This window comes from Oreochromis aureus, linkage group 1 (genome assembly GCF_013358895.1).
Source record: "Oreochromis aureus strain Israel breed Guangdong linkage group 1, ZZ_aureus, whole genome shotgun sequence".
Taxonomy (NCBI): Eukaryota; Metazoa; Chordata; class Actinopteri; order Cichliformes; family Cichlidae; genus Oreochromis; species Oreochromis aureus.
In genome coordinates, this window is record NC_052942.1 from 24,209,293 (window position 1) to 24,233,251 (window position 23,959).

Here is a 23,959-nt window from a genome sequence, read left to right on the forward strand (position 1 = left end):
GTTGCTGTTCTTTTGTTTTTCCTTTTGTTTGTAGGGAGGTTGGCATAACTTTGCAAATTTCCTAAAAATCTGATGACAAGATGCCTTAAAGTGAAATAATTATGACCTATGGAAACAAAACTTTCAGACACACATATTTAATCAAAAGGTTTCCCAAGTTGGATAACAGTAACTTTTTCTTTTGTTTTTTGTTTTTAACCTTGTTTATCTTCTTTGACCATCATTGCAATGAGTTTCAATTATTCCATTCAGCCAATCTTTTCACTGATGTTGGTGTTATTTAAGGTTGCTTAATGAACACTGCCACTCTTTGCCCATGTCTTTGATCAGTGTCCTGCCTCCCAGGCTCTTATCTTGGCAAACACAATGGACACGGTACCTGCTTTCATTCTTTTATTCAGAAAAGGGTCGGTTGGCTCGGCTAATGCCTTTTGGTTGTCAGTGTTCTCTCCCCTTTTATATCCAGCACTTTCTTTAGACTTGTTCTTTAATGATTTTTGCACACAGAGACTTGTGGTTTTGGTAGTCCCACCTCTGAGCTAAATATCACTGTAAAGTGTGTCCTCCCTCTTGGTTATTGCCTCCCTATTGTCCTTTGGTTTTTGTGTGCAGGAGCTTTTTGTCTCAGCCAGGCTGGAATTGGCCTGTTTACTGTGATTAAATGGGAGCAGAGGAGGTTGGTGGGCTGAGCCGTATCTGTTTTAGAGTTGAGGAATGTTGCACTACCTTAGCTCAACATCAATCTCTACTGGGACACACAACACACACACACAAAAAATGTGTAAGTATGTTTTGGTTAACAACTCAGAATATATAGAAACCAAATGAGAACCAAAAGCAGGACTCCAGCAGAATGAGCAGTTGAACTGAATTTGTTGTACAGTACCATCGCCAGGATGAGCATGAATGTGCAGAGGTGGGGTGCAAGGAAATTGCTTAAGGTGGAGCAGGAAGGAGAGCGTGGCTGGCCCTTGAGCTTGTGAGTGGATGTGGAAGAGGGGGCAGGACTGGCAGGCTTGGAAGCACAAGAAAAAACTGAACTAGAAGCTGTCCGTTGTATTTTGAGCACATTGGCTAACTGCACATTGTGTGAGATAATTGAGTGAAGAGCGGAATGTATCCAGCCGGAGGTTGATTAGTGGAGGAGTGCAAGAGTGTGCAAGTGGCAGCTGGAGAGAAATCACACAAATGCAGAGCGGGAAACTGAGAAGAAACATGAGGAAGGGGAAAATCAGCTGCTACTCAATACATTTTTTGATTGTTTGACTAGTTGGAGGATACATGGGTATTTTGCTCCACAACTCATTGGTAATTTTTGCTCTAACTGATGAGTATATTTGCTTAAATAGTTGATCAGAAAGTCAAAACACCAGTAGAGAACTAGTACAAAAGCAAGCTAAACCTCACCCTTGAGTCGGTTTCTTTTTTATTGAAAGATAATTTAAATTAGTAATGGACTATAAAATTGGATTTGGTGTCAATTAATTTATTTTTCGGGAATGTGTAGATTCTCACCATTAATTCATTTAGTTAGTTTATTTAGTCATCACTCATTAGACAGACTGTATCAACAGTCCACGTAGCACGCAGTGACTAACGGGCTCAGGCAGAAACATTGATTATATATGGCTGTTCTCCACTCCTAATTAAGGCTACCCATCGACATTTTTAACACTCAAAACTGGCTTTGGAAATCCTTCTTTTGAAAAGGAAAAGTGAAACTAAACATTTTAAAAAAGCTTAATTAGAGCCTCACCACCACCGCCCGAGAACATTTTACTTTCATTACTAAATATAGCCCTCTTTTAAAAAATTTTTAATTGCATTGTTTCTATAACATACCGATCATTTCATAATGCGGGGCTTTGAAAACAAGGATCAGTGTGATAATGGGTTATTATAGTGTTTTTTTTTTGTTTTTTTTTTGTATTTTGTTTTTAATATGTACCTTATTTAAATGTAAAGTAAAATAAAGCCACCACGTTTCCTTCCCTCTGAAACTGCTCCGCTGTGATGTGAAGTATTTTTCATTTGCTTAGACAACTTGTTCTCCCAAGTGTGCTGCTGCTCAATATTAATAACCTAGGTTCATACTGTATTAATGGACTGATTACAGAGGAATATGGGTCACGTATAGGATTTCCCAGTGAGTAATGTGTAAGTCAAGTTTGTGGTGCCATGAGTAGGGTGGGGTAGGTTTACACAAACAATGCGAGTACATCGTGTCATGCATTGCTGGCATTCCATTAGCCTAATTAGGTGCCGCAAAGTGTGGAGAGAAATGGTTGCAAAGATGGGAGAGATGAGCCAGGCCAAAAATGGGTTTATAGATGGATTGTAGTAAATAGAAACATGAGTTTTAATTAATTTTTTTATCATCTGTTATGTTGCATTTTTCTTTAAGAATTGTATGTAACTACATGTACTCTATATATGAGCGTATGTATTTATGAAATATTTCTATAACTGGTGAGAAGGACATACCAATACCTGTGTATTATTTTATAAATTAACTGCCAGCTGCATGTTGCCTGACTTTGCACTGGCTCTGTACACACAGTTGTGATTTTCCTGGAAATATTGATTTATTGGTCAAGAAAATGAAAGTATAGAGACTAGAGTGATTTCATACTTTATTGAACCTATTATCACATGAAGAGCTGTTATCGGACTACAGAGAGACTTAAATGGCTCTGATGTGATAACGGTTCATATCTCCTTGTCTCTGCAGGTATTTGGTGATTATTATCACTTCCGGCATCGCACGGTGGTGAAGAGATCATTGTCGGATCACAGGGGGACGCACGTCCGTCTACTAAAAGATCCCAAGGTAAGACATTTGTTTTTGGTGCTACAGTCATGCATGCAAAGGAAGTCTGTTGGTTTCTTATGCAATGATGACTGACTAGGTGTGAAGTGTTGAAACTGCTGCTTTATGCTAGAGCGCTCTTTGTGTGATGGATTTTTGCAGTGTTGGGGTTTATTTTTTGGCATTTTGGAAGAACTTGATAGTGAATCGGGCTTTAGAATTGTGTTTGACCTAGTAAACCGCACTCTCTGGGCTCCTTTTAAAGCTTATAAATCCTACTTTGGATGTAGTTTTATTTATTTATTTTCAAATATAAAGCCCTCTCTTAAAATAATTTGCTGCGCGTTGCCAAGTAAAATGTCAGAAATGGGGGAACATAAACTCTTGCAAAGTTCATAAGAACATAAACAGATAAACAGAAATGCTTTTAAGACAAAAGACAAATATAAATATTGCACTAGTTTTATTTCCATACACAATCCTAAATAAATAGCACTGGTGCTTTTGTTTGTTAATAAGATTTAGTGCCTTGTGTAGGCTCACAATCCACTTTGTTAGGTACACCTCTTCAACCGCTTGTTCATGCAAATACCTAAACAGAAAGTCCAATGGCAACAACTCGGTGCATTTAGTCATGTCTGTATGATCAAGACGACCTGCTGAAGTTCAAACTGTGCATCATAACGAGGGAGAAAATTCATTTAAGTGACTTTGAATGTGGGATCATTGTTGGTGTCAGTCAGGCCGGTCTGAGTATTTCAGAAAGGCTGGGATTTTCCCACACAACCGAAAGAGAATCACATCTGCTGGTGTGAACTGTGCTTTGGTGTCATTTCGGTTGGTTTTGCACATCAATTTTGTCTAACCTCAGAAACGTTTCCAGCAACCTTGTTGACACTATGCTATGAAGAATTAAAGCAGTTCCGTAGGCAAACCACTGTGTACCAAATAAATTAGCTGTTCAGTGTACATGGACTGGGATAATGGGGAACAAACGTGTTTAACATATTGAACAAATAGGTTGATAAAATAGATGACAACCCCCATTATGTTGTGGAGGCAGATTTTCTTGCATTTTATTACCATATGTTCAATATTAAAGTCATTCTGTTTTTATTGTTTGGAATTGTAATAATAATTTAACTTAAAAAAAAAAAAACATGTAAGAGATCTTTCTTCTGGTTCGTCAGTCCAAACAATTTCCTCTCCCCCCCCTTTTTTTTTTTTTTTTTTTTTTTAAACACAGCATTTCAGTCCTAGCATCGACAGTTGCCTTTTTTTTTTTTTCTCATTTACTCAAGGGCTTGGAAGGTGAACATGCACTTCTCTATCGACCTGATTCTTCCTCCTCCTTAACTGATGTAATTTGAAAATTCACATGTCTGTGTTTTCTTGCTTTTTTTGTAGGAGTTTGAGGTTAGTGTGAAAATGAGTCAGTGTCCTTCCCCACTGGGAGGGACAAAGGGAAGGGTGTGAAATTAACATTCATAGCTGTGGGAAAGCAAGTGAGAAAGAATGTTTGAAGGATTCTTTTTAATGCTTCTAAATGAAAGAAAATCTTTCATTTTGAAAAAAGACACTTAAAACCAAATCAGTATTAAAAAAAAAATACAAAAACGCATCAAACGTGGCAGCTTTGTAGTAAACTTTGTTTTTCTGTATCTGTTAACTACTAAAGTTGCTAAATTACTGACCACATAAGCATAAATGCACTTGAAACTTTAACTAGTGTACCAATTAATTTTGGATATAGATATGACATGCCACACCTTCACACGTAGCTAAAGCAGCAGGTTATTGTGCGACATGCTGGGGTGACCATCCGAAGAGGGTTTCAGTGTCTGGCCTGAGGGGTGCATAAAAAGGGAGCCGGAACTGAACCACCAACCCTGTAATTAATGAGCGACCCATTTTACCTCCTGAGATAATCCTTTGATCCATTAATTAACCAATTATTACAGCTCTAAGCTCAGCTCAGTGGGTTTCCTATAGTATTTTATGTAATTTTTTTGCCCCGTTGTTGTGTAATCTTTGTTGGAAATGACCTTGTTTTTGTGACAGGAGAGTTTAGGGTGATTTTCAGACCGATTCACATGCAGGAATCAAAAGTTAAATTATAACTTACAGCTGATTGCAGTGGATTCTAAATTATGCAGAAAAGACGAAACTATAATATTTAAAAAAAGCACCATTCCTTCCTCTCCTCCTCACTTGTATATATTTTATTCTATTCATTTAAACGCTGGGTTTTGTTTTTTTTGGGGGGGGGGGTTTGGTTTGTTTGTTTTTTTAGTTTCTCCCTGACACTGGATCACAGTGATCAGTGTGCATCGGTTTCACTGAAAACAACAGACTAAAATAACATAATGCATAACTGTGAATAATACTACTTTCATAATCTGGCTCCAGCTTCTCAACACTGTTCCTGTCCTCCTTGTAAATTGTAAAAAAAGCTCCTCTTTGCTTTCGTACAAGTCTCTGGAAACGATATAAATGTATTTGCATTTAAATTGTGCCCTGTCTTTTCTGTAAACCTCGAAATTTAATGCCCGTTACAGTAATCTCGACAGGTGCATCTGCAGAATCATTATGTGCATCAAAACTACTGCTGCCTTGGAAGAAAAGAGATGAAACCTGCCTTGAAGTATCTCTGGCCACACACTGCATCTCTGCAGTACAGGTGCACACTGGGAGTAGAACAACTTCTGCTGGGTTTGTTTGCGTACATGTTAGAAGTGGTCCACCTCCCTCTTTGGGATTTCCTTTAACGCTGGTGTTCCATTTCCTGTTTTGAATCCTTTTTCCCCCACAGTAACTCAGAGAAAGTGGAGCCTTACAGTTCCAGGTCTTCCTGTCTGCTTCACGATGGTCAGATTAGTTTGTCAGTATTCATGAGTTTATTTTATCAGTAGAGCTTTGGACAATCATCATTAACTTGCAAACCTATTAGCATTGCTACACATTTTAAACTTTACTGTAATGAATAGTTTGATCAGAGCTTGAAAACCAGCAGGTCTGACTTGCATTTGCATCAGCCCAAGTGTTTTTCCATAAAATATTGCAGAAATGCTTCAAATAAAAGGAATTTTAAATCATAGCAAGGCCCTCTGCAGCTTTTAAACTGATTGAGATGAAGCCTGAACAAAAGGCTCAGTAAACTCTCTTTGAAGAGCATCTAATTACTTACAAAAGCACCTGGACCTATGCCAGATCTCATAGAATGACGACGGAGCTGAGAGCACTGTTAATAGGGTCTGTTCAAGATTTAAAGCTTGTGTCTATCTACTACCTCCACGACTTCAGCTGTCCCGTTTTATGCTGTCTGTGCTTTTCTTTTTGGTTTGTTTGGGAAGTTTACTTCATTTCATTATTTTGTTGAATAGAAGAAAAAGAATACGCACACACAGAGCACTGTAAGCTGGATTTGCTGTAATAGGTTTGGCTGGTTGAGGCTTTTTATGTCAAGAATAATAACAGCTCTGTAAACATAAATGACATTGTGACTGAGGTGTGATACAAATGGCACTCTACTGTATTCCTTTACGGGAATGATTCCTTATTAGGCTCCAACTTGGTCTCTGTGGGAGGATGCTGTGTTTGTATAATGAAGGACAAACCAGTGGTTGGGTAAGATGGGAAGGGTGGGGAGCCTATGTGTTGCAGAGATAGGACTCTCCACCTAAACATGAGCCAAGGCAGTCTGTTTGTAAACATTAGTTGTGCGTTGGCTGGTCTGGGCGTATGAGATAGACGGTTTTTAATTTTCAAAGCCTGCTTTTAATAAAAATGCCCATTTGACAACTTCATAGATACTTTGTGTTCTGTCACAGACTATTGAAGGTTTTCAAAAGACTCTTTTCAAAAGGTAGAAAGTGGAAATGCTTGCTACACTCCAGGAAAAAGTAGGAATCTGTTCAAGTTTGGCTTTGAGAAAGTATATAACTTACACCATTTCTGTTTACTGTTTACTTAAGTATGGAGATGCTCAATTTATAGAAAAGACACGCTATTAAAAATGATTGGTAAATAATGTAAGGTGTCAGCAGGGAGATGCATTTCTAAAACTCTGCATCCTCATTGCGTGCATAGTTTATGGACACGCCTGGGCCACTAATCTCTGCTGTCATTTCCTTGTGACTAGAACTAAAGTACTCCTCTCTAATACATTAATTAGTGGAAAATTATGTCTTTGTTCAGTTTGATGGACATTTCCAAGAACTGTGTGTGACATTAAGATGACTGACTGCACAAATTAGCTGGAAATAACTGGTGTCACTGAGATGCCTGAAGCTGAAAGGAGCAGGAACTGTAACGACTGCAGGGAAGCTAATCTGCATGTTTGCTGGAAGTCGAGTGTCTATGACTTGGCAGTCATCTATTATGACTAACATAGGAAAGATTAACCCTGCGTTTTAACCAACCTTAACAGGTAATGGGATAAGTACTGATTTCTAAACTGCAGTGGCTGCTGTTTGTATCAAAAATAGTGTTTTCTTTTAGTCGTGCAAAGATGAAAAAGACCCTGAAAGGATCAGTAATTTTATATTGGTTTTAATGTATAGAGTGTGATAAAGGTGGCATGCCTTCTCTGCAAGTTGTCATATCAGACTATCTTGTTAAACTCTGGCACTGTAAGGAAAGGCATGCCAAATACTGTTTTTGCATAGTTTTGTGTATGTGAATAGCTTTCAAGGGCGCCAAAGGGCATACACTTCTGAACTCTGACTTGCATTAATTGATGAGATTAGATCTAGTAGTATACACTCCACACACACCATGTTTACAGTAAAAATCCTCAGTTGCAAATTTTACAATTTCCTGTGTTGCATCAGACTTTGCAAACATTTTCTGTCTTCCAAGAATCTTGATCTGTTTGAACAGAATCTTTGTGGAAATGTTGCACATCAACCACCGACCCTGCATAGGTGTGAAACCAAGATTTAAGGTGTGATGAAAACATTGCAGAAAATGAAGAAGGGAAAGTCACATAGAACCATGTGATGACGCAGGAGAAAATGTCATACTTTTTTTTTTTCTGACTGAAAATTACAAATTCGTCACGGCGTACAACTGACTGTAGACATCCTTTTTGTCAGTTGTGCCCTTTTCCTTAGGAAGCCAATATTAAAGTGGCTGAGAGACATTGCATGTCATCAGCTGGCTTTATATCTCTAAACTGTACTCTTACCTGCCCTTTTCTGAGTAATTAGGGTACTCGTTAAATCTCCTGCCTAGAGATTAGCAGTTTATTTGCTTCAAGACATTTTTTTTTTTTTTTTTTTTAAAGGCTTCAAACCAACCCAACACTAGACTAACACAAAAAGCAAAAGCAAGACAGTTCTCTAACCTAAGGTCAAAAACGGTATAAAACCAAATAGCTACCAACTGCTACAAAGTCAAGTTACAAGCATTAGCCAATAGGCAACTTCTAGTACTACTTCTCTCTCAGGGCAAAACTAAATGCTGACTCTTTGTTGTGAGAAGAGATGGTTGTCAGGTGGACTTTACAAAGCTGCTAACTCTACATAACTTGGATTGAGGAGAAATCAGCATCAAGTGTTAGCAAATGGCACACATGATACAGGCAGGGACGCCTTCTGAATTTTTACAAAGGTGTGGCCAAATGGGGGCCACTAGAAATATTGGGGTGGCACACACCAAAAACAGAACAGGGAAGGGGTGCAGCAGAGGGATGACAGGAAATCGTAAGGGCGATTAAAAAGTGACACAATATGAATGACAAATTGTATATGCAGGAATAAATGACTTAATGTTTGAACTCATTGTAGGGTGTCTTTCTCTCTCTTGTGCTCATGGGGGCTAGCAAATTTTGGGGGGGTGGCCAGTGCCCCCTCTCCCCCCGGTGGCACCCCTGGATACAGGGTTACAACAATACACATGGTGGAAGTACATGCAATGAAATTCAATTTCTCATTTAAATATTTTGTTGCATTAGTATACTGTATGGGTTTGTTAACACATTGAAAACAAGTGGTAGAAACTCTAATAGTAAATGGGCTATAATTATATGATGGTTTTTCTACTCAGTTTGGGCTCTTAAAGGGCTTTACAGTTTTGTTTTGGTTTTTTGTCGGGGTTTTTTTGTTTGTTTTTTGTATGTCTTTGTTAGTTCTTTGGATGCATCTGGGTCAACTCAAGGTTCAGTATGTATGTCAGTAGGCATTTATTTTTCTGCATATGGTAGATAAGATCACCTTTCTTCCTCTGAAAGTAAAAGTGCAACACTTCTTTTCTTTTTTTTTTTTTTTTAAATATGCGTGCTTGTCTGTATTTGTGGTTTGCTCTGTTATGGCCCTTATTTTCAGTCTGGTGTAAACTGCCACAGTAACACCTCACCCCTGTTGACCCCGGATGAATCTGGATATTAACATTTCCGCTTAGATTGACCTCACATACATACCTGAAGTGAAATACTTCCCTTTTGTCACTTTTTGAACTGGCATTGCTTCAGTGTAGCTGTCGAAGTGACCTTCATTTACTTCTTGCTTCTCTCAGCCTTGTGTCTCTAGTGATCTGTAGAGGCGGGGAGAGGGGTGTGCTGTGATTTAGTCGTCCTTCAAATCAGGTGCTCCGTCCTTGCGGCAGGCACTTCTCTGTCTTCCTCCTCTGACACATTTTTTTTTTCCCTTTTTTCCCCCCCCTCTCCTGTTCCCATGTAACCAGCCGTTTTGCAGTACAGCAAGAACAATTCTGCAGAGGGTGTAAAAAGGCGGGCTTATATTCACTGTATTCTGCTTCTGTCAACAATTCCTGATAGAGCTCCCATGTTTTGAAAGCCCAGTGCAGACTTGGTTACTGTTCTGTTTGGCGTTGGCTCAAAATCTGCCTCCGTTTGTCTATTGTTAGTTTGCATACATGTCTAGGTGCACCCACAAGCAAAGTGAGACAGAAATTTTTAATTAGTCCTGGGCTGCTCTGGAATTCAGTGAGTCTCATTAGTGAGGAGTCCACAGTGCTCCTGTGCCTCTAATCTCACCATTTCTGCTGTTATCCTGCTGAGGACTCTCTATTAATTTATGTAACATGGTGACACTCGTGGCCAGTTCATTTTAATTTCTTGTACTACTTTTTGAGTGTGGTTAAAGGGTTTTTTATTTTAATTTATTTTTTAAGAATCACCATTGTTAAACTCCTAATGTGTCCTTTCTCTGTTTAGGTGACCTGGGCAGAGCAACAGGTGGTAAAACGGAGGAAAAAGAGGGATGTTTTTGAAGAGCCTTTAGATCCCAAGTTCAGAGACCAGTGGTACCTGGTAAGTATAAACAAGAGGCTATGGGTTTTTTCTTTTTCTTTTTCTGTCTGTCTTTGAAAAATAATTCTGTGCTGCAGCCTGGTAGAGCTTTTTATCTGTCTAAAGTCAATATAGGTAATTACATTTAGAGCTGTGATATTTCCTCAGGGTCTGAAAATAAACCTGTATGAATCCAATATACTTTTTGTGTGTGTGTTTTTGGGGGGGTGCTGTTTGTCTGGCTTGTTTGTAGAACAAGACGCTCTAGTGTGACTTTACCTAAAGGATTCAGCTTTAACAATAGCATACTTTCGTACAGCTCCCCTCAGCTCTGAATGGCATGTTTCTTGAAATTGATGGTTTACTTTGGTCCATAAACGGCACAGCAACAAAGAGCAAAAAGCGGAGTGAGAGAGGGGTGATTCATCTCCAAGTGCGCTTGTTTTCAGTCGATTGATTTTCACATTCGACTTGAAGAATGCCACTGATACACTGGCCTGTTAAAAGCAGCAGTAACAACTCTGGAGATTTTCTGTTCAGCCTCACTCTTCCTGCAATTACTGTGAGGTTGCTTCAGGCAGAAGATTATTCATGGTGATGCAAAGCACGCTTGTTTCACCACTTGTTCAAAATGTCTTTGCTTTAACGCACTCTGTTCCCCACTGTGCTTGAACAGTTAGTGGCACCTTGATAAGTAAATGTGCCAAGTTCACAGCATTTAAAAGTTGAACTGTTTAGTAAAAACCTGCCTGTGATACATGTAGATATGTTTTATGTGAAAGTTGGGTGCTTTTAGTGTCTTTCGAGGGCTGCAGCTAATGATTCTTATCATTCCTTTTGTCCAGCTAATCCGCTGGAGAGCACAGAAGAGGATTATACTTCTGTCTGTTTCAGCCTTGCAGAAATAGAATGAAGAAAATAAGTAAATGGTTGTCATTATGCAAAATGCATTGGGTGGATATGAATAATATTGGTGATACTCAATTGTCCAAAGAGGTCGTGAGCATCAGTAATGTCCTGCTCTTCTCTCAATGCACTAAATAAGTCTGAGTCTCATTAAAACTGAACCAGACTGACCACAGGAGGGTGTGGGTGGGTCTGTTGGCAGGGTTTCCAGCATCTGCTGTTACAATGAATATTTAATAATGCTTATATTTATCAAGGAGGAAAAAAAAGTCTGATTAGACTAATTCTTGTGCAATTAATAAATCATGGACAGATCTCATGCTCAGCTCTACATATGCTCGAAATATGAGTGTGCCCGAGGAAATGCTAAAATTAAGAGAGATGGGAAAGATTTGATGAACAATATCCAAAGTGAAACCTTGGACATGCCTCTCAGATTTATTATTCAGCAAGTGTGTCAGCCACAAAAGACCTTTTCAGTCTGAATCAGCATTGCAGATCGCAGCGTTTACGTTTTAATTGATTTTCCTGTCGATGGTTTAAAAGTGTCAATGGCAGTACAAGGTTGAGGAACAAAAATAATTCTGTCTGGTAAACTGCACTCACAAGGGCTTGAAATTTAAGCGGAAAATACAGTAAACGCTACACTAGACACATTATATTTTAATGATGCACTTTGAAAATAAAAAGGGCTTTGAAGTAGTTGAAAGCAAGACGTGGCTTTTGACCAAAGGTCAAGCTGAATGTCGAAACCCATCAAAAAGCATACTGAATGATCATTGCTATTTTCCACTTCACTATTTCTCTGGTTTACCAGGTATTAATAATACATGGTTTAAAAAAAAAAAAAAAAAAAACTTTACCAAAAGCTCAGCCTTCACCTAAACATGTTAAATTGCTCATATTTTATTAATTTGTTTTTATTAAAGGTGTCCTTTTCACATTTGGTTAAAACTGATTGTCATCCCACAGATATTTTTCTCATTGCTAAATTCTGTGTATTTCATTTGCTCTCTGCCCCTCAGTACAACAGCAACCACCATGACTTGAATGCTAAAGCTGCATGGCAGTTGGGCTACACAGGTAAAGGTGTGGTGGTGTCAATCTTGGATGATGGAATCGAGAAGAACCATCCTGACCTGATGCAGAACTATGTGAGTAGCACTTCTTGAGTAGCACCTGCTAAGGTTTTTTTTCGTTGTACTTGTACAATTACAATAAAGAGCTTTTCTAAGGATTTTCAAATTAATTCTGCAGTGGTGCCCTGCTAATATTTTTCTGTAGTAACATTTCTAACATTTACATGCTTTTTAAGTTCATAAAAATGGCAGTAAACCATCTGTCCTTTCTAAGGACCCGGATGCCAGCTACGATGTGAACGATGGTGACCCAGATCCCCAGCCTCGATACACGCAGCTTAATGACAACAGGTAAAACTCTTCTCAGATAAGAACTTAATTTACTCTTGGCCTTCCCTGAAACCACCCTCTTGTTCTTCTTTGTCAAGATAAAACTGAACTTGTTTATTAATTTGTCCACCTCCCTGTGTAATAGCTCACAACTGAAATCTAGATAAGTCTGCGGCTGTTTCCCATCCTCTGTTAAGCCTGGAGGCATAAATTCTGAGGGCAGATACAATTAAATGTAAAAGGCTGTAGGTTTTGTTTTATCAAACAGCTTTTTTTTTTTCTTCCTTTGTGGTATTTATGATATATCCGAAAATGTGCCGCTGCCTCCTGATATGAACCTTACTGCTGTCATATCCACACAACACAAGTCTCTGATTTGATTTGGCCTTTAAAAGTCGGGCGTTTCTTTAGCCCAGATAAATCTGCAGAAGGATTAAGGTAGTGTGTGAAGAAAACTACTTTATTGCAGTGGCATCTGCAGATGGCATTAGGAGTTGTTTACCATCACAGTGACGTCTTGCAGAGAATTGATTGAATTAAGTTCATCAGCATTAATGAAACAGCAAAACTCTTGGCTCTGGAGGGTCTCTGCTTGCCTCTCTTCATTTTCAGTGCCTGCCTTCTTTCTGGGTTTAATTTCTGATTTGCTGTAATCTGCTGCTTGTGGGCCACAGGCCTGAGAGGCTTTTTTAACTTGAGGCTCACCATGATTACTGGTGATAGGCTAAGATTATACTTGGGCATGGATGAAAATGCAACAGGGCCCTGGAGCAGGCACCATCAGTATGGAGGCCAGAGGGATACAATCAGAGTGGCAGCGTGGCCCAAACATATTGAGACTATGCTAATGCTGCATCAGCACCTTAAAGGCTTTGTCGAACATACAGGGGTTTGGGGCTGATTGTAGTAGTTAATTGCTTTCAAATTAGACATAGTTCACAATAATTTAAAGCAGAAGCACAAACAGTTATCAGCAAAAGCTTGGAACGGTGAAACAATGCAAACAGTATGCGCCATGCATTCTAATTTAGCCCAGTTAAGTGTTTTTAACAGCGACAGTGCCACAAAGTGTTTTCACCGAACCTTATATGGGGGATTTTCTTGTGAAAGAATGTGGAAAAACATCCCTCTGGTGCGGCTCCATATATCCAAAATCTATGCCAAGGCACGCTTAAGCTCTTCTAGCTGCTCGTAGTGGCCCAGAGCCCAGCTAAGACACTTACTATTGATGTTTCCTTCATTTTTGGTTGCACCTCTTTCCAACCCTCGCTCACCTCGGCCCTTATCTCCTGCCACCCAGCTCCCTGTGTCTGTCTTATTGCTTGAACAATTGACAGGAGGTGTGTGTGTGTGCGAGTGTGAGAGACTGTACGATGTGTGTTTGCCTGTTATCCTTGCTCTACTGTAGGGTTGGTGCAGATGCATGTGTAAACAGCCTGTGGGCAGGCATGAAACTGCGTAACGTTGTGTTAAACTGTAAGTGTCTGTTCCCTGCAGAAAGCCCAACTCTGTTCACCTACATAAAGCAGTCTTTCTCTCGCAGCATACAAGCAGCAATAAGGACCATTCACCGTCATGTTTATATAAAACGGCATGTGATCTAGATGTTTCTTTTTCCAAGGTTTCTCTGAGTTCTATCAGGACGGTTTCCAAATCTGCATTTTTCGATTAATGTTAAACTGACAGCCTTTAACAGGGATACTTTTTTTTTTTTTTTTTCCTGTGAGCATTTATTGCTGCTGCAGTACAAAAACCATAGTCATGATTATTTTGCTCAGTAACTGGAATCTCAGTAACTTAGCAGAATTATTCATTAACTTAATAAACATGCAGCAGGGAATTTCGTTGAACTTTATATATAATTCATATGGAAAAAAATTGTGATAGGGGACACAGGGTGTCCAGTTGGGACTCGAGCCCAGACTGGTGTGTTTTTGAATATAAAGCACTGCAACAGCACAGCCCTGCTTTAGGTTGCAGCTACAAACCGGGGCAGACATGTACAGTAGCCAGAGAGAGTGACTGAGAGCAAAAGCCGATAACTAACCGACACATTGGTCACACGCTACTGAAAACCAACCAGCTGAGAGATCCATAAACCCTCGGCAGCTACGAGCCTTAGTAACCCTTTCACAGAATCTCCACCACAAATCTTGCTGCTACTTTGAGATGCATCACATTGACCATGGGCTCTCTTAATGTGTTTATGACTCAAGCTGAACTAAACTGTGAATTTAGGCTTTTTGTAGGGTGAAAGTGTGCTTCATATATGACACAAGTTGATATGAATGCTTTGTTAAAAGCCCATCTGTATCCGTACACAGGACTGACTAAACATGTGACCTCGAAAGAATTCAGTGCACAGCAATGGATAAAAAGACTGCTAACAGTAACCTTGTGAATACTTTTCCAGACCTTACGTTAATCTCTCAGGACAATTTACCTCACATTCCTTACTTCACTTTCCTCTGCAAACATCACCAGACACTTTGACCTGTGGGTCAGATTATTTGTTAACTGGTAAACCATTAATAGACCTAAGAATGAACAGAAGGTGGTTGTTCAGAGACCAGCCAGCAAGTAGTCCTCGAGTTTGAGGATGACAATATCATGTCTGAGTGAAGCAGTTTAGGTTTTAGACAATGCTGATTGTTCTGCCAGCTGTGGGTCTGAATACTGATCGTGTGTTGGCCTTGGGCCTGCAGCCAGCTGTAGTTGCTGTAACCCAAGTTAGTCCTTGTGCCTCGAGTCTGCCATAGGGCTTGTTCCTGCTGTAATCGGAACAGGGCTTTGTTGAAACTGCTCTTTGTTCACCATAAGTTTTTGTTATCTGTTCTTGAGACAAGAATCTAGTTATTGAGCAGTGTATCACATACAAAAGGTGTTTCAGTGTTTCTATGAAGAGTTCTTTTTTTTTTTTTTCTCAGGAAATGGGAGATTTTATGGCAGCTCTGCAGAGAATGATAATTGAAGGCCTTGAATTTTTTTTTTTTTGGGCGGGAGAAAACATTTTCATACTGTAACTGCTAACGTTTGAAATTGCTACTTTAAGCAGCATAGCTATAAACCCACAAGTCAAAAAGTAATGTTAGTAAAATGGGAGGCATTTAATGACATTAATGTATACAGAAATCAGATTTTAATTATGGACATGATGATGGATAACAGTGCTTTTATTTCTGTTTTCTTTGTACTCTATTCCATAGAATAAGTGCTTTCTGATGCACTTGCCAAACTGCATCTAACAGAATGGGAAAATGTATTTCGGAGGAAGGACAGGGAAACGAGGCAAACAAGTTTGGTCCTGCAAATTTGGCTTAAAGAGTTGTTGAATAGTCAGCGAATACTCAAGATTTATGGCATTATGTAAATGTAGCATGATCCGTTTTTCTTTTAAAGAGTGGGTGCAACTGAGAGTTTAGAAGACTGTTTCATATTATCTGAGAGTCTTTCAGTGTCAGGGAATTTATCAGGACGATATTACAGCCGTGATAATTAATCTCTGAGACTTGTTAACAACTGATTGAACACTTCTGCCCTTGTCTTGTCAGTCAGCTCTTTGTTCCTGCTGACAATGTCTCTGAGTGGTTTCTCTGGAGTACTTCATGTGAAGATCTCCAGCACTGTGCTGTCAGCTCTTTAGCCTCCTGCCGGAACCCTGAGCACGAGGTTCAGTCCAGGTTTGCTTTCATGTGATGTCTTCTCAGGAACTCGAAACAGTAGAAATGAGGACAGTCAGTGAGCCAGCATTCATTCCTTCAATCACGTCTCGCCCTCATTATCAGGACTGGAAGCTCCCTGAGGCTAATCTTTGTGAATGATTATGCTGTTGACAGATGAACTCATAGAGTCATAGTTTCTAATTAGATATGGAATCAGTCTGCATTTGGAGATTTTGGGCAATAAACTATTAAAATCTTTCACCGGGGTTCTATTTGATATTATTATAAAGGCTTCTCTCTTATTCCTTTTTTTCCTTTTTCCCCCCTCCTCACCACCATTCATCCAATCTGCTTCACACCCAAGGAAGTGAAGTCCTATTTTGGGCTAGAAGTTGATTTCTGTTATTCTTTCACAAGAAAAACTTTTGATCACGACATCCTCAGTAGGCCACTGTCGACAGGGAGTGTTAGCAGCGTGATCACAACAGCTCATTGACTAGGGCTCAGTCTAAACTGCGAACAGTCATTGAGACAAACTTATTACCACCTGATGTGAAGTTGTTGAGGATGCTATCTTTAGTAACTATCAGCTGTCCCACCATCTGTTTTATCGCCACAGTGGTTATTTAACAGCAAGCAGCTAGTAAAAGTGGAGTTTGGGACTGATTAACTATTGTGGTCCGCTCGATAGGCACAAGCTCTGCAGCTAAAGCTTGCTTCACTTGTGTTTGAGCTTGCATGCAGTGAGAGACACGTATGAACTGTCCTCCTTTCAAAACTCACACAGTATTTATGTGTGAGTTTGTGCACACTGTACTTCTTATAAACACTCTGGCTGCTTGTTGTTTACTATGGCAGCACACATGCAGGGCAAATATTAAAGCCTATGCATATAAAATCAATCTAAATAATGTCATTTCTGGATCGCAGTCCAAGACTAATGCTGTTGGATCATTGCAGGTAAATGTTGAAAACCCAAATCAGCTGTGTATTTGCTGACATATCCCATTTCCCCCCCATGATAAATGACTGCAATAACTCAGTTGTGCTGCAAAGTGCACTTGTCCCCCTCTAAACAGGGACATTGTGAACGGGCGCTGCACCAGTTTTAGAACACTGTACTGGCTCTGCAGAGAGAGGAGGTTTTGTGGATGTGTTGCCCTCACAACCTAAAAAGTGATACAGTAGTAAAATTTCATTTGAGTAAGGGAGTAAGCTTCTTTGCCCAATCAGAATTTCCTAGAATTTGGCCCAAAGATGCACCCTTCTCTCTTTCTCTCCCCCCCTTTTCTACTGACCGTAGCAATGAGTAGGAGGAGCAAAGAGATATCTTTGTGTATCCATTTCATTTCTCACAGGAAAATGATTCCCAAAACCCTGATTACGCAAGTCATTCTTGTATAATCAGGTTCAGAAACCCAGGGCTCTCTCTGAGTCATTTGTATCCCACGAACAGCCTAGCACATAATTGACTTTAATGCATGTATTAGAGGAAGACTTCGGGGGGAAAGGTTTACTCACGGGAGGGATAGGCCTGTGCATACCTGGCATCCCATCGCAGACACCTGAGCTGTTCTTTATCATCAGCTTTCTCATCAAAAACACGGATGCTGTAGGATCTAAGACTCCAAAGTCAACAAACACACACTGCTGGGATTGCTGTGATAAAGTTCTCTGGAAAATCCAGATGACGTGTGCATGCGTGTGTGAGTGTTTAACTTGGTGTCTATAAAGATGTTTTTTATTATCCAACTGGGCCTCTGCTACCAGCTCAGTGGTAACAGAGGCCATTAAGAGACGTGGCACTTTTGTTGCCTCTGGCATTGACATTAACCTTTGCCCTCTTAGCTCATCATAGTGTCTAATGAGATATCTTGAGATGGCAAATTAAATTGCAATGCTCTAACCTTTTTTTGTTTCCTTTATTATAGCCATGACTTAAATGAAACGGGAAGTCCTCATAATTAATTAACTTAATAATGCTAAATGCGTTTCCTTATGTCTTCTGTGACCTCCGACTTCTCTGTTAGCAGTTAAAAATGCACGTCAGGCACCACAAACCGAGGGATTATGAATTTATTTAATGCTCATTTAGAACTACTCATCACTTTAGTAGCTGTCTACCCTCAGACTAAATGTCCATGTTCTGACATCAGATGCAGCCCATTTTATCAGGGAAGGCTGTTCACTGCTGATAGGGTGTTTTGATTATTTGGTTTGTGGTTTGGCAGGTTACCCAGAGTGCCTCAATGAAAGCCTGCTGGCCTAGATAGTTCCTTCAGTAGTGAACGTCCGCTGTATCTGTTGTTTCCTGATGGATCCAGCATTCCTGTCTAGGAATGGCTGCAATCCATCGGGGATTGCGCCATGGTTTGGAGGGCAATAAGAGTGCATGTCCATCTGGCAGGCGATGGGAATGCACTTGACTGGAATACGTTCCCAAGCCCTTCTGTATCAGCTTTTTGTATCTCTGCCTGCAGCTTTATCTTGCTATAGAAGTTCAAACTTGATGAAAGAGACGTTTTGATAACAGCAGATGTGATTTACAATTTCTTGCCACTAGTGTCATAGTAGTATGGCCGTTTATTTTTTCTTTCACTTGACACGTTTCAGGCTTTAGGCTTCCTAAGGTTTACTTTTTCTACAAGGACATGGTAATCCACAGTGGTTTTCAGTCATAAACATTTTTTTTTCTTTAATGGTTGAATTCAGATTGTTTAAACGAATCAAGGCCAAAGAGTGTGGGTGTGTTTTGTCTCGGTCTGCAGCTTAACCACAATGAAAGATGAAGTTGAGTATTTCACAAGTAACTTTTTGTTAGACAAGTGCACAACCTGCCGTGTGTGTGTGTGTGTGTGTGTATATATACAGTAAAATGCTGTCATTAGGCAAGTAACATTAGGATAATCAGTTTGTCTGACGTTCTCATTCTTTCTTTTAAGGCATGGGACCCGATGCGCAGGAGAAGTGGCGGCAGTTGCCAGCAATGGGATCTGTGGCGTCGGTGTGGCTTACAACGCAAAGATTGGAGGTATGGTGTGGATGATTGATTCAATCTCTCAGAGGCAAAAGTCAGTTTCATCTCAGGTTTTCTTTTTCTTCCTTTTTTTTTCCTTTGACTGCCAGAATGAGGTGAAATGCTTGTTCTGCTGTGCCTGTGTTATTTTCAGCCCATTTCCCGGGCACAGCATGCCACTGAATCTCTTTGAACATCACCACAGTTGTTATGTGGATTGCCAGTGTGCTGTAAGTGTAATGGTTTTGCATGGAGTAGCAGTGCTGAAATGCACTGAAATGACACAATCGTATAGCTTTTATTGAATCTCCATTAGCCATAACAGTTTGTATACACGCTACACATAAATAAAAATGGCTTTTATACTTTACTTCAGGTGTTCTCTTCAGGCAAACTGTTCTATCCCCGAACCCATAAAATTATTAGTTAAATTATCTTTTTAACATTATGTGACAGTCCTTAGCCAAGGTCAGTGCCCTGCCTTACATTTTTAAGATTTGTATTGGCCCCATAGTCCAGCTCTCCACATAGATGCTTGAAATTCAGCTTTTTTTGGTGTAATTTTGCTGACAGACATCAGCACAATAAATTGCTAACTCTGAATATTTACAGGCACCTTGTTGTGCTGATGGTGTCTCAGAAGAAATTAAGGGACTCCTCAAGGTTTTAACTAATGCAGCATAAATGTAAATCTGCAATCTTTAGTTGGTCGAAGGCAAATCCTGCTTTGAGTTTTTTGTCTTTTTGTTTTTTAAGCCAAGTCCCAGACAGCCAGAAGTCAGATTGTTGTTCTACACATTTGGCAGGGTCTCGTTGGCACCTTGCTGCGATTTCGGCTCCTGCTGTTTTCAAGTGATGCAACCACAAATTGACTGTGTCACTCTAGCCAAAGAAATGCCATCACCTAGTGTCTGTCTCCATCACTGTGCACATGCAGGCTGTTGCTGGCGTTCTTCTTTCACTCATTGTCTTTTTTTAATTTAAGAAAGCAAGTCCAATGAAATAAATCCCAAATACATATTTGTACCTCATTCTTTCTGGTTTCTGGTTTGCCTCATTGTTCTCTCCTTGTTTTACAGACATACTTTCATTTCCTTTTTCATGTACAAAACAAACTACTAAATGCAAAATTTATGTGGCAGATTGACCCAAAACAAATGGGTTGACAGAAATTTAATACAACTGTTTTCTTAAAGTATTTCTCTTATTTCTTTTTATGAAATAAAACAAACCAATATTCTGGTTGCAGCTTCTCAAAGATTTGCTGCTTTTCTCACTTTTCATCACAAGATAAATATTTTCATCACTTAAAAAGCCATATTTTTTAAATTGTTTTAAACTGTTTTAGATGTTTGAATGATCGGTTGATTAACCTATTAATTAGTTTTCTAATAATGAAAACCCTTGTCTCGGTGCTAATGCTTGTGATCAGTTTGTTCTCTTGTGTTTTTTTTCGTAACAGCTTATTTTGCACTCCTAATGTATTTCCTTGTTAATAAACGGTTTCAGCGAGCTAGCAGTTACGGTGTCAAGGTGCAACTCCACACAGATGAATAATCATATGCTGGGTGTTTGGCCTTAGGGGTCGGAGCGTGCTGCGTACCACTGTTAGTTTCATCTTTAAATGATGAAGATGTGGAGCAACAGTCAGAGCCTGCTCATTTATGAGACTATACAAAAGCGGAGAGCGTGGCAAAATATTTTGAAATATTAATTTGTTTGTTCTAAAAAGGATTTTGCACCCCGATGGGTTGTTTTGCTTCTGCCTAGAGGGAGAGAGCAGTTTTATCATTTCTCTTCCCACCCTTCAAAAGAATCTTCTGTAGCTTTTTGATATTATAACAAATATCAGATTTGATTTGTACATTTTGCATATAAATTATTTCATTTAAAAAAAATAAAATTATATAATTTAATTTTTTTCTCACAGCATGATGCTAAAATTCCAGCCACATCAAATGGGTGGTTTGGAAAGAAGTTGCTGTGGAGCCATTGCCAGTACATGTGCACATGTGTGCTGTGATGATCATGATGATACTGGCTCACTGCCTGTTTTAGTGCGGAAGACATGTTGTTTTGTCAGTGTTGTGGTGGTCTGATGACTCCAGGATGCAACCTAATGATGTTCAGTCCTTTTTAAGGACTGCACATACTGTAGGAGCTTATTTATCTAAGTGCACGCTGTAGCTCATTATGTCTCTGCTTATCTGAATAGCCTTCTGCCTACTTCCAGCTGTGATAAAGTTTGAACCCTGTCAAATAGTGCTTCAACTAGTCTCTACAGCCGTTCCAGATGGCAAGCATAAATATACCACTTTGAATTCTGCCTTTCTAACATATCAAATTGGCAATTTGAGGTAATGTAGGTGGAAAATTAGGTAGACTACTGTGTTCTTTATCTACACTTGAGGCTTTTTTCGATTGGTAAAGTCCAACCAAAACCACCATTCACAAATGGAAAAATCTTTAACCATTCATCCACTTTTCACAAAGAATAACACTTTATTTTCTTATTACAGGGTACAGACATTTGCCAAAAATTTGCTGTCAAACATCAGAAACAAGTGAGGGATACCCATTTATTGTTCATGTAGTCATTATTCCAGTAGCATAAGATGGGAGGTGGCAGTGCAACAGTGCAAAGATTTTTTTCCTCTCTGCACAAGATCACCTGCCGTCTTATCACCTACAGAACTGAAGCCCGTTATTTAGCCAGAATTCTCTCCTGTGAAGTACTTTTATGGTTGTTCTTAAATTAAATTGACTGACTGGCTTAAGTCTTCCAGTATTCTTAAGATCAACTGGGTAAAGAAACAAATAATCCTCACAGTTAACTGGAAAAGTCTCAGTTCTAACATTAGGAGGGTCACCACCTCAAACTCTTTAAATCTTCTCTGAAATGTTTCACTTAGGGTTTATGGTAAATAGACTCAGACTTATTTGCACACACACTTAAACTTTGATAGATGCATCTGGGGCTCAGTATCATGTTCAAAGATACTTTGGCATGCATACTATAGTTGCGTGGGATTGAACCACCAACGTTCTGACCCTCTTGGGCCACAGCCACTGCAGGATAAGCTCATCGTTCCTTCAGGCTAGTGAGCGTATGCTATGGAGGGGCGTTCGTTTGTTCACAGTTCACAAGAATTGAAACTTCTCCAACAGCGTTGGTCAGAATTTAATCAAAGCTGCACACAATTATCACCTAATGGGTCGTCACCCATCCACCCAGTCTGCTCGAGCTCAAGGTCACATTTGTTGTTGTTATTATTATTTTTGTTTTAGAATAGAATAGAATAGAATAGAATGCCTTTATTGTCATTATACAGCTGTACAATGAGATACAGAGCATCTCCTACTCAGTGTAAACATGTTTGGGGGGGGTACAGTTCTGCAGCACTATATACATATGGACAGTATTAACATAGGGAAGAAGATGTATATATATATATATATATATATATATATATATATATATAAAATGTACAATTTACAAACCGTAAACAATATGTAATAAATAGTGTTATGTATGTACAGTTGAGTTATTGCACATGGAATTGGTATAAATAGTGTTTATGTATATACAGTTATTGCACATAGAATTGGTATAAATAGTGGTGGTCCATAGAGGAAGTGGGAAGTGGGGGGCTGTGTTATCGGTGCATGTGTGAGTTCAGGGTGGTTATCGCTTTGGGGAAGAAACTGTTTTTGAGTCTGTTTTAACCTGTTTCTCTGTGGTGAGGGGGATGAGCTAACAATTCACTGCCGCTTTTTGTTTCCTCAAACATGTAGCCCTTAGATACAAAGATCAATACATATGACATCACAACCAGTTGTTTTATGTGGTCGTTGGTTTTTTAAACACTTTGAAAAGAATATAAACAGGAATGCAAATAATTAGTAGGATTCAGAGAGGCTGGAATGTGGAATCTGCTCTAGAACTGTATTGAACCTGTAATATGGATCTTAGCCTCTCTGTTTTGGGGGACTCTGTGATTCAGGATTTTGGACAGCCAGAGGAAATGCTTGAGTCTCCTCATCGACCTACACATTCCTCTCACAAAAGTGTATGCTGCCATGGAAACGCTAGTAGCAGTGACAGTTTAGAGCTTTTGGAGAACTTCAAAGAGCAGCTGCTTTGTTACTTATAGCCATGTATAACAGCATGAAGTAACCTGACCTGTAATCAGAGCAGGAAATTAGTTTGTTATTAAAGTGCCTTGGATATTTTTTCCCCTGCCACTTTTCTTGTGGAAGAACACTAGTTTCATTGCGAGATGAGCTTCTGAAAAAATAATTGGATTGGATAAACACCTCCTACTCTATATAGCCATGCTGCATTATGTGTGTTTTGTCACTGGCACAGCATATTCTTGCTATCATTTGCCTTATAAAGAAGCTTTAGTTTAAGGCAGACCATTAGCCACTGTTAGGTATTGAAATAACAGCAACTTTGATCTAATTTACGCTCTCACAGCTGCACTAATTTCATGTAGACACAGAGGAAGAAGAAGAAAAGTTGTTTCCTTTCATCTTTTTATCTGAGTTTTCAGTCAAAGGAGTCTGCTTCACACTTGAGGAGGTAGTTCACCCACAAACCAGCTCAAACACCAAAGAAAATCAATAGAGATAGTGTTTGATTTACGTGATGGGCTCCATAATCACAGCAGGTAGACATAAAACTAACGGCAGCATGCACCACACCACTGCAGGAGCTTTACAAATACACATGAACGCCGCATCGAAAACTCATGTGTAAATATGCAAATTAGACACTACAGTGGTAGTGTTTTGTGCCTACACCTTGCTGAGTACATTGTCATTTCATGCTGCGACACTATGGCACAGAGCTACAGACTATAATAACAGGTTTTCTGCCAGATGGATGGATTGATATCATTA

At 39.4% G+C, this 23,959-nt stretch overlaps 1 protein-coding gene across 3 annotated transcripts in view; it reads left to right on the forward strand.

Moving 5' to 3' along the window:
- Positions 1 to 23,959, forward strand: part of furina (furin (paired basic amino acid cleaving enzyme) a) — an 82,811-nt gene that overhangs the window by 39,373 nt on the left and 19,479 nt on the right. For all 3 annotated transcript variants that reach the window (XM_031759510.2, XM_031759511.2, XM_031759512.2), the window contains exons 3-7: positions 2,732 to 2,830; positions 9,987 to 10,082; positions 11,993 to 12,121; positions 12,321 to 12,397; positions 18,981 to 19,069. In XM_031759510.2, the coding sequence (XP_031615370.1) occupies positions 2,732 to 2,830; positions 9,987 to 10,082; positions 11,993 to 12,121; positions 12,321 to 12,397; positions 18,981 to 19,069 (490 nt within the window). The remainder of the gene's footprint in view (positions 1 to 2,731; positions 2,831 to 9,986; positions 10,083 to 11,992; positions 12,122 to 12,320; positions 12,398 to 18,980; positions 19,070 to 23,959) is intronic.